This window comes from Haliotis rubra, unplaced genomic scaffold, assembly GCF_003918875.1.
Source record: "Haliotis rubra isolate DU_JTF1 unplaced genomic scaffold, ASM391887v1 Scf1, whole genome shotgun sequence".
NCBI classification, from domain to species: domain Eukaryota; kingdom Metazoa; phylum Mollusca; class Gastropoda; order Lepetellida; family Haliotidae; genus Haliotis; species Haliotis rubra.
The window spans coordinates 3,233,586-3,245,882 of NW_025764891.1; the positions used below are offsets into that span (position 1 = coordinate 3,233,586).

The window sequence follows — 12,297 nt, forward strand, 5'->3', positions numbered from 1 at the left end:
ATTTCTCAGATATTTCTGTTCAGGTTGTTATTGCAGATAAGTATAACTTGATGCAACTTGTTACTTTAAAGTGATGACTAATATATCATAAACATAAACTACTCAGAGTCTTTAACTATTATTAAGTCATGACTTTTCAGTTATTGAAGTGCGTTTTCTAAGAATTAAACACATTTTCAGGCCTTGACAACTTCGAATCTATGCTCCATCGACCAAAGACTAAAACAGTAGTTCCAAAATCGTTTGTGTTCGATTATGAGAAAATGTGATAATTGCTTGGTCATTTGGTACCTGCGACCAATCTTTGATTATTTCAATTAATCGGAACACCACTAAACAGGCGTATGGTACAAGGACTGGCCATTTGGACCCATCATGTCCCAGATTCTTAACTTACAAATTGACCATCGACATTTTAAGGAGCCACTTCACAAGTGAGTGAGTTTAGTTTTACCCCGCTTTTAGCAATATTCCAGCAATATCACGGGAGTGAGTGAGTGAGTTGGGTTTTACACTGCTTTTAACAATATTCCAGCAATATCATGCCGGGGACACCAGAAATGGGCTTCACACATTGTACCCATGTGGGGAATTGAACCCGAATCTTCCGCCTGATGAGCGAACGCTTTAACCACTCAGCTACCCCACTTCATGAGGTGGCTCAGCTGACTTAAACAAGAACATGACACAGGTGTGCTTGTAGCAATATTTATTACAGTCTGCGACATGAACTTTGGCAGGTGTAGTACATAGCGTTGCCACATAGACCTGCAGGTGTGTACTGAAAATATCATCCAAAAAAACCCATGCATACATAAAAAACATGCCCGTGGACAAAAATATACAGGCAAATAATATTTGGACCAGTCAAAAAAACCATCTTAGTTTTCATAAAACTGATGTCATATGATCAAACAACAGCCAAAAGTTCATAAAATACGATCGTCCCACAAACTGAGTTTCTCGGACATAAACCATGATTTCAAATTACACAATCTGGCCATTTGTCTGGAAGGTTTTAAGAAACCTATTTTGTGTTGAAATATATCAAGGGTTTGGGTTTGAAACCATCTTGGATCTGAACTTTGGTGCCCATGACACTTGTCACACCAAACTCAACAGGATTCTCCTGGCAACCTTAGTGTTAAACTGTTGAAAAATATACCATTAATTGTGAAATTCATCCCTTATTTATGACTATCAGGAAATTCTGTTTTCCCTATCGGCTTTGACCACCGAGACACTCTTAGGTAGAGTAGTGATAAAAAATCAGTTGTCAATCATTAGCATTAAACTTGTTAAATGGATTTGTTTATAAAATGTTTAAATGAAATACCATTTTTGTGCATAATTTTGAAAAGCATTGAAAGAATGTTGGTCCACATCCAAATAATTGATTCACCTGTAATTTACCAGCTATTCTGTAAAGTGTGACTGACTGTAGAATAGAATAGAATAATCCTTTAATGCCTTTTCAGGAATTGTGAAGTTGGGTTTCAAGAAAGTCTTCCATCATCCAAAACATAAATCTTTCAAACACTGATAACTGAATAAAACAAATAAAATTGGTAACTAAATGGTGTCCTTATTTTGAAACTGAACCAAACAGGTTCCTAAATATCACGATAATAGGAGCTGATTGAACGTCACAGATGGTGTATCTCACCATCCTACGACCCTGTGACTTTACTTGTCAATGGCACTGTGGGAATATACTATCACCGGAGAACTATGGGCTGGTTCATTATATAAGATAGACATAACACCATCTTCTTATTTGATGTAGAAAACTATCAACACATCTGAAACAGAGCATCAGATTGGATTTATAGTGAAAACACTAACACGAATAGATGGATCTGGCTGTCAAAAACATTGGGGAGCATTCTTTCAGACCTTTATCTCACAATAAACAATAACTTCAAACGAAATGATGTGGAATTCCTAAGATTTCACCTTAGAAACAGACCACAAGAAACAGTAATTTGCTAAAACAACCATCAACCTGAATTTTGGATGAAATTATCAAAACATTATTACTTGAAAAAAATCATTAAATTGTTACATAAAGCCAATAATACATCATAATACGAAATAATACAACATGGCTTTATACACATATTCCTTACCTTTCGAAAGCAGTATCTTTTGCTTAAACACTCAGTACTCCTCTACCACTTCTGGTTCAAATTGCCACCAGTCTGTCATTCAGACTTTTAACCATCAACATCATGAACAACAAACAAGCATATGACAACAAGGCAGATTCATTCACAGGATACAAGCATAATCGCCAGTACGAAAACAAGGCATATCACATACAGACCTGTGGCAAACCTCTTCCTGAAGTGAGCCTCAAGAATATGGTCCACACATATACTGATTCAGTTTATTGGTGACTGAAATGAGCTTTCCCATTAAGTAGAAATTGTCACCTCAAAACTAAGGTGATTTTGAAATATTCTATTTGAGTATTTTTTTTATCAAAATTATTTCGCTTCAGTCTAATATTCTCTTCCTGTACTCAAAAGGTGCAGGTTGAAGATTTTCCATAAGAAAAAAATCGTTTTGGGAAAAACGTCATTACATCAAATTTTGAGGAAATATTTCTTTGCTGAACCTCCTGCTGCTGGCTCTGTGTATATCAAAAGCAACCACACTGCTTCGACAGTAAAGAAATACTAGCCAATCAGCAGGCTTGTTGCAATAAGCCACAGGAAGAGTGGTGGTGCATCTTGGCTTGACCTGGTAAAAGGGTCCTAATTTTGGACCAAGGCTGTGATTGCAAAGTTGATATTTTCTGGATCACGATCCATGAACTTCCGCAGGACCTTGGCTGTGTCCTGTAACATTGAATAAACATAAACTGTCAACACACGAGAATAATCCGCATTTAGGGATGGATCACTGATTTTGGAGGAGGCGGGGTGCACATATATCATTAAGTCCAAAGGTTAGGGGGAAATGCTCCTCTGGGAAATTTTTTGGCACCCCCACCCCTCTGGATCTGCCCCTGGTCTTGATTATTTGCTGAAACATTTGTTTGTTTGACATTGGCTGTGTTGTGCCACATTCAATATATACCAACACCAACACTAGAGGAAAATAAATCATGATTATCAGCTGAAACATTTGTTTGTTTCTTGTTTAGGGCTGCACTTGTAAATATGTCAGCTATATTATAGACATATGTTACATCAAGTCTGAATCCAGTGACCGACATCATGAGCAACAATAAATGATTTGGTAACTTACAATGTTTAGTTGAACATAAGCATATTTTCTGCTAACCTGGACTTTTGAGGATTGGTATGCTGGCAAAATTCTGTTCAAAACTTGAGCAGTGGTTATATGAGACCAAGTGAAAAGAATTCTAGTCAAGTTTTACCACACTCGAGAAATGTCATTGTTCTTAGCTTAGGGACCAAATCTCTACTCTGGTGCAGAATCAAGAAAGAACAGGAGGACCTATAGGAACTAGGGTGAGTGAGTGAGTGAGTTTTACACTGCACTCAGCAATATTCCAGCTATATGGTGGCGGTCTGTAAATAATCAAGTTTCTGGACCAGACAATCCAGTGATCAACAGCATGAGCATCAATCTACGCAATTGGGATACAATGACATGTGTCAACCAAGTCAGTGAGCCTGACCACTCGATCCCGTTAGTCGCCTCTTACGACAAGCATGGGTTACTGAAGACCAATATTCTAACCCGGATCTTCACGGGTGTATAGGAACTAGAAAACTATTCTATCCCATCATCACTATGGATAGACAAGCATGAAGTACAGGGGGTGTAATCTGACATGGAATCCCAACAGGGAAACAAGCATAATCTATAAGAGAACCTAGAGCTTGGCTTTGTTTTTCAGCGGCAACTTTGTTTCAATGTTTTACAACATTAACTTTGTGGCAGCAAATAGAAAACAAGAGTCATCAGAAGATGACATATCCCCCCGGCCCCCACATCTTTGAAAGAACAAATCATCTGACAGTTACTTAAAGTCCAGCTTGATTTTAGACTAAGTGCAAATCGTTTCCATGGAAATCATGAAAAAAATAAATGACAAAAATCTGCAAATAGCAAAAGGCACCACTTTGGGATCTGCCTCACATATCTGCCAAGTTTTGCTGAAAGACATTGAGAAGTTTTCGAGTTGTGCTCCGGAAACAAAACCTACCCCTCCCTTTTGAGACTAAGTCCAAATTGTTTCCATGGAAACTGAGAAAATAATAAATCACAAATATCTGCAAATAGCAAAAGGCACCACTTTGGCATCTGCCTCACATATCTGCCAAGTTTTGCTGAAAGATATTAAGAACTTTTCCACTTGTGCTCCGGAAACGAAACCCACCCCTTCCTTTTTGAGACTAAGTCTGAATCATTTCCATGGAAACTGAGAAAATAATAAATCACAAATATCTGCAAATAGCAAAAGGCACCACTTTGGGATCTGCCTCACATATCTGCCAAGTTTTGCTGAAAGATATAGAGAAGTTTTTGAGTTGTGCTCCGGAAACGAAGCCCACCCCTCACTTTTGGGACTAAGTCCGAATTGTTTCCATGGAAACCAGAAAAGGCAAAAATGCTAAAAATCTGTAAATAGCAAAAGGCACCACTATAGGATCTGTTTGATATATCTACCAAGTTTTGTTGAAAAATATTGAACGGTTCTTGAGTTATGCTCCGGAAACGAAGCCCACCCCTCACTTTTGGGACTAAGTTCGAATCGTTTCCATGGAAACCGTGAAAAGTAAAAATGCTAAAAATCTGTAAATAGCAAAAGGCACCACTTAAGGTTCTGTTTGATATATCTACCAAGTCTTGTCGAAAAATATTGAACGGTTCTTGAGTTATGCTCCGGAAGCGAAGCCCACCCCTTCCTTTTGAGACTAAGTTTGACTCATTTCCATGGAAACCAAAAATAATAAATCACAAATATCTGCAAATAGCAAAGACACCACTTTGGGATCTGCCTCACATATCTGCCAAGTTTTGCTGAAAGACATTGAGAAGTTTTTGAATTGTTTCCATGGCCCACCCCTCACTTTGGGACTAAGTCGAATCGTTTTCCATGGAAACCGGGAAAAATAAAATGCCAAAAATCTGCAAATAGCAAAAGGCACCACTTTAGGATCTGTTTGATATATCTACCAAGTTTTGTTGAAAAATATCGAACGGTTCTTGAGTTATGCTCCGGAAACGAAGCCCACCCTTCTTTAAGACTAAGTCCAAAACGTTTCCATGGAAACCGAGAAAAATAAAAATGACGATAATCTGTAACTAGCAAAAGGCACCACCTTAGGTTATGTTTGACATATCTACCAAGTTTTGTTAAAAAATATCGAACGGTCTTTGAGTTATGCTCCGGAAACAAAATGATTACGGACGGACGGACGGACGGACAGACGGACAGACGGACGAGGCGACGACTATATCCCACCGCATTACATGCCGGTGGGATAATTATTAAGTCTGGATTGAACAATCTGTGGATCCATACTAACCAAGCTCGGAAAGCTATGTAGCAAATAGGTAACTCTGCTTTTCATATTATTCTTTCAAAATTTACAAGAGTCAATGGATTTGAAAAAAAATTAGAAACCTTTTTCACACGATAAACTAAAACACCTGGCTGGAGAAGACTGGAAGATTGAGGACAAATCCAGATTACATATATTTGATAAGTGACCTATTTGTTGACGCAGGACTATGAATGAAGACAGCCGGGGTTTCCCACAATCCACAAGACAGTCAGAAGCTTTCCACGAGGGTCAGCTCTGAAAGTCAGCACTGAGCCACCATGATAATATTTCATCATTACTTGCTAAACCTGGAAACTTTAGATAGGAATAAACAGATGAGCTTGTTTCCAGCTTTGATCACAGCAAGTATCTTGCAGTGAAGGTCATGTTCACGATTATTACGCTTATGTAACGCGTGTGCATGTGCTTGTATTAGCTAGTTATATGGTGTTGTCCCACTAAGATCCATGCCGCAGTATAACATGAATAAGCAACAAAGACACAGTATACTAACTCCAAAGTCAGATAATTTGGTTCCTCCCCTAAATACTGTGTACCAAATCTTAAGATCTTTTTGCTTAGTCTGGGCCACCCAGCACATTGTTTGGCCTTAAATGTTGGAGCCAACCAATGTCTTGGGCCAACCAGCACATGTTTGGCCTTAAATGTCTGGGCCAACCCAACCAATAAATGTTTGGCCTTAAATGTCTGGGCCAACCAGCACATGTGTTTGGCCTTAAATGTCTGGGACAACCAGCACATGTTTGGCCTTAAATGTCTGGGCCAACCAGCACATGTTTGGCCTTAAATGTCTGGGCCAACCAGCACATGTTTGGCCTTAAATGTCTGGGACAACCAGCACATGTTTGGCCTTAAATGTCTGGGCCAACCTGCACATTTAAACAATGACAAATAGCAAATGTTTTGTAACCAAGTATGTATAAACTGACTGTACACATTTACGTAAAAAGAAACGGTTCAGCACATTTACACAGATGCAGAGATTATCCAGGAATTCCGAATTAAGTGGCAGTTAAAATTAAGGGACATGGAACAGGAGGAATACAAACATTTTGTCAAAAATGGGGGTACATAAAGTTCATATTTTATTATATTTAGAGATATCCTTACATGATATTCAGTGCAAGAATAGGTCTGAAAGGTACTGTAGCTCACCCGAAGTATTATTAAACATTTGATAGCTGTTTAGGGTCTAACACTGTATTAATTATGTCGACAGTTTGAAAATATTCAAGCTGAAATAAAAAATCCAGGGATAAACTCATGGTAATCAATCGGAACAATTAGAGCAACATATGTTTCTACATGTCAGTGAGTCTGACTAACTGATACCGCAAGTCATCGCCTACGACAACCATGGTTTGCTGAAGACCCTGTTCTTAATGGAGCATCATAATTATGAACAACTAATGGAAGCCTTGTTTAAAGTTGGAGGGGAATTCTGTTTGAGACAACATAGCTTAGATCATTCAAAAAGTTTCAAAGCTCTACTTATCTAAATTCAGAAAAGATTTCAAAAATCAAAAATAACACTAGAAAAAGAGGGGTTCACAGAAGACAGTACAAATGTCATAGAAAATTTAAAAAATCCAAACATACCCCAAAATATCTCATGTGTCATCGATGTTTATAACACTTCCCCCTCAACAACCTTCACCTTCAAGGAGTGCACGACAACAAAGCCAGTTCATATGACTCAACAGTGAGTGAGTGAGTAAGGTTTAATGCCGCTTTTATCAATATTCCAGCAATATCACAGCGGGGGGACACCAGGAATGGGCTTCACACATTGTACCCATGTGGGGAATCAAATCCGAGTTCGAGTGACGAGTGCACTCACGCGCATGCGACGCACGCATTGGAGTAAGTTTACGCACTCCACCCACCCACCCACCCACCCACACACCCACACACCCACACACACACACACACACACACACACACACACACACACACACACCATGACACAACAGAACACAAGAGCCAAATATACCTGCACAGAAGACAATACTGCTTGTCACTTCCTCAGTGAAAAAATTTGAAAATAGCAAGGTTAAATACCAGGACCTCTCCTTTGTACAATGTGCTTAATCATATAGAAAGCTCAGAGTAAAGAGGTGGAAGGAAGTATATCACTCAGTCAAGGTTTGTTGAGCAATGACTAGGAGGTATTGTTGTTTTGTTCGTTGCAGGATCCCAGATGAGAGCAACAGCATAAACAGTGTCTCATATTAACACAGTAAAGGCTGCAGGTAAACATTAGTGCAGCTGTACTGAGTTTATAGACACTTGATGAGTCATGAGGAAAGTGACAAGGTCCTACATGTTTATCAGTTTTATGAAACCAATGACAAAGGGTATGGAATTGATAAACATTCAAATCAGCCTAAATTTGAGATTTGAACAAAGGGTCACAGGATTCTGTCATATCTAGGGGACACAACTCTGTCCAACCAACTGCAGCACTTTGAATCACACAGTGCCAATTACTGTCTGTTTTATATGGAGATTTCATTATGTCTTTCACAAATAAATCATTTTGTTTGATTCTTACTATAAGTCAAACATGTAGCTCTTTAATAAATTAAGTCAAACATGTAGTTCTTTAATAAATTAAAATCATTAGTTTCACAAGTTTTATTAACAACTGGTTTCTGGCAAAATATTTTGTGGCAGCATTTTATGGTTGTTTCTCAGTATTTTTACACAGGAGGTGAAGTGTATTGGTGCACATATTTCTAAAATTCATACACTTTTTCAAGGCATTTGATTGGCTGATTGTGCAGGAAAACAAAGGTGACAAAACTGGACTGTGAATGGCAACCAAAGGGCAATGTGTGCAGGTTAACAGAATTTTTTCTTGAGTGGAGGCTGTGCTAATATCCTCAAACCCAGAGCTCCAAGCTCACAAAACATTTTGCATACAATCTTATGACAATGAAACACAGAACATACTAGCCATATGCTATCTTTACAAATCCCTCTGGCCCCCACTAATTTGAAAGAACAAATCATCTGACAGTTACTTAATGTCCAACTTGATTTTTTTTAGACTAAGTCCAAATATTCGGAAATAAAGCCCACCCCTTTTGAGACGAAGTCCAAAACGTTTCCATGGAAACCGAGAAAAACATGTGCAAATAGGAAGAGGCACCACTTTGGAATCTGTCTCATATATCTGTTCTGTTGAAAGATATTGAATGGTTTTCAAGTTGTGCTCCGGAAATGAAACCCACCCCTCCCTTTTGAGACTAAGTCCAAAACGTTTCCATGGAAACTAAGAAAAATGAAAATGACAAAAATCTGTGAAAAGCAAAAGGCACCACTTTAGGTTCTGTTTGATATATCTACCAAGTTTTGTTGAATCATATTGAACGTTTTTTTAGTTATGCTCCGGAAACAAAACGATTACGGACTGACAGACAGACGAGGCGTCGACTATATCCCCCGCATTACGTGCCGGGGGGATAAAAAGCAAAAATGCTTGATGTTTTATTCTTGAGACATTCTCAGCTCGAATCCAGAACTGCCATGCTGCAATGATGACATACTTGGCATGACTTTAAGGAGGCTAAAGAAGACATTAAACAAGCCACGGGAACATCTGATATATCGTCCATGAAACGTTCCAAATAGTATATACAAATACTGGCAAGTTCCTCATTGGAATAAGTGGTTTTTTTATTAGACTTAACAGAGTTGACATTTTCATTAGATGCCCCCTTTTCATGAGATGGTGACCTCTTAATGTAATGTTAGAAGTCAAACTGGAAATTGCCGTCTGCTTCATATGCACAGTTGTCTAGTATACTAATACTACTAATTTTCTGTACATCCTTTAGTACGTATTTTCCAAGTGGGAATTAGCAGACTGAGTGTTGTAAATGCCATGCTAAAATGATGGAATGATGGAATCCAGGAAGCCAAGACTGACATTTGTTTGTTGGTATCTTTTTCAGTCAGGGATTTAGTATGGATTCCAAATATGTATTCCCGTAGCAGACAAATAGGAAAATATTTGTAATTTTGTTCCAAATTGTAATTTTTTAACTTCCTTTTTTCTTAATTCTAACAAAAAATTGTATAACTGTACATTACAGCTTCTTGGCCCTGTTGTCAGTGTTATACACCTTTGCAAAGCAATAATTTTAGTTACTATGATTACAATATAAATGCCTTAACAAATCTTCAATTGAATTTCGGGATTTTTCACTGACATTTCCATTACACTTGCTGCTGGGGACCGACCGGTATTCTAGAACACAATCCCTTCAGTGCCAGGTCTGCATACACCAGTGGTTGATATCAAAGTGACTCTCACAAGACTGAGCTTTTAGTTTTACGCTGCTTTTAGCAATATTCAAGCAATATCACGGCGGGGGACACCAGAAATGGGCTTCACACATTGTGCCCATGTGGGGAATCTAACCCGGGTCTTCAGCGTGACAAGCCAACGCTTTAACCACTAGGCTACACCACCGCCCCTGTAAATAATGGGCACGTTGAAGCTTTGTAGGGGTGGGCAAGCATTGTGCCCCATTCAGAAATCCATGTGCAGCCTAAATTCTACCTGCAGGCGTATAGATTTCAGTGGTGGCTGAGTGGGTTAGATGGCTCACTTTGTGTGCTGGCAGTTGGGTGCCTGACTGAGAGTGTGGGTTCAATGGGACTCAACCCAACAAAGTACTAGCATCTATACATTACTGTAATCTAAAATAGAACATAAGTTACATTTGACCACTTTCTAAATGGCAATGTGTATTAATTTACACCTCCAGGTCAGACATTTTTTCCTTCCCAGGAGGACTTCTGTCAGTGGCATTTTAATGAGTGAGTGAGTGAGTTTAGTGTTACACCTCACGTCTGGACCAGAAAATCCAGTCATCAATAGCATGAGCATCGACCTGCGCAAATGGGAACTGATGACATGTGTCAACCAAGTCAGCGAGCCTGACCACCCGATCCTGTTAGTCGCCTCTTACAACAAGCATGGGTTACTGAAGATCAATTCTAACCTGGACCTTCACAGGTCTATGGCTTAGCAGAAACAACACAACATATCTACAGAACATCTTGAACCTAATCATATCCTCATACAGAAACCTCATCTTGCATCAATAATGGACTAGTGATTAGTACTGCTGCTGATTGAACTCCTCAAAACAAAACATGTCCAAGTTATCAATATTTTTTTTAGGTCAGTTTATGTCAATGTTTGGCAGCATATGCAGAACTTGCTCAAAGCAGCACTTAGGAATATTATAGTTTTATGATGGCAAGGTGTAAATAATTGAGTGTGGATCAGACCATCCTAGGACGGACATTATGAGCAATAAACAATCTATGTCATGTAACATAGGTTACATTTGGGATTACACTTTCTTAGTAAAGTACAGATTCTAGTACTTTTGGGGGGTTGAGTTCCATCCGGTTTCAAACCCACACCCTCAGAGTCAGGCACCTAATCGCCAGCACAAAAAGTGTGCCTGACTGATGGTGTGGGTTCGAATCCCGGATGGGACTCAACCCCCCAAAAGTACTAGAATCTGTACTTTACAAAGAAAGCGTAATCCCAAATATGTTACATTTGACCACTTTCTAAATGGCATTGTGTAATCAATATGTCAACTAGGTTCAAAAACTTGCAATCACTGCGGTCACCATTCTTCTGTGTCCGATCACTTCACCAATTAAAATCATCATAGGATGACTGGACAAATTCTAACTAACAATCCCCATAGAGGCTCTACACGCAGATCACAGATTCAACCAAATTTGACAATGTGTCATTCTCCTCACTGAGTAAGTGACATGAAGCTTATTTAATTTGGTTATAATTTATATCAGTGTATAAAATAGTTTTGAAATGTGGTCTGTCCAAGGACTGGCAGTCCAAAAAAGTGACCAGTCCTGAACAAACACAGCCAGTCCCAAAAACTAAAACAATGAAAAATAAATCAACAAATGTTGAAACTAAAACGAGATGTTCAACACAAAGTTCAAACTAAGTTAAGTATATTTTTCAAATATTTCCCCCAACCATCCAGCTCAAGTTTTACAGCAATAATTCAATGGAAGTGGAGGTGAGGTGAGGTGAGGTGAGGTGAAATTGAGTTTAACATCATGCTTGAGAATATTTCGCTCATATGACGTCACGTGCATGCGTGTGTTTGTGTATGTGCGGCTGCTTGTACTAGCCCAGACTGAAGCTGGTTTTATAGTGCTAGCCCACTGAGATACCATGCTGCAGTGAAGCATGAATGCCCCACTCAGACACATTATACTGATTTCAAGCCGACCAGTCCTTGTTGTACCCATTAATGCCGAGCACCAGGCAGGGACCAACAAGTACCATATTTTAATGTCTTTTGGTATGACGCGGTCGGGGATCGAACCCGCGACCTTCCGCATAATTCAATGGAACTGTTTAGAGCATGGTGTCAATTTGTGGCATTAGAAATATGCATGTTATTGTTACTTACTTGCAGGAGGGTCTCTGGTGTTGAGTCAGAGTGTCTGATTGGTGCGTCCTTGTGCCCATCTGAAAACAACAATATATCACACCATACAGGAATGCATACAATATCAGTTCATAAAAATGTTATAAAATAAAACAAACAAAACGTTCACTATGATAGTCTTGGATATTCACTGAAACATAATCTGGTGAACTGGGATTTGAACCACGCTTGCTGGGTTCCGGCAGTCCCAAGGGGAAAACTCTGGAACAGGAATTGTGACACCCTTG

The 12,297-nt window shown here is 39.0% G+C and overlaps 1 protein-coding gene across 1 annotated transcript in view; it reads right to left on the reverse strand.

Annotated features, from left to right (window-relative positions):
* Window positions 1-694: 694 nt before the first annotated feature.
* Window positions 695-12,297, reverse strand: part of LOC124269673 (ubiquitin carboxyl-terminal hydrolase-like) — a 29,993-nt gene continuing 18,390 nt past the window's right edge. The window contains 2 exon segments of the mRNA XM_046704737.1: window positions 695-2,843; window positions 12,032-12,090. Coding sequence (XP_046560693.1) covers window positions 2,760-2,843; window positions 12,032-12,090 — 143 coding nt within the window. The 3' untranslated portion in view covers window positions 695-2,759.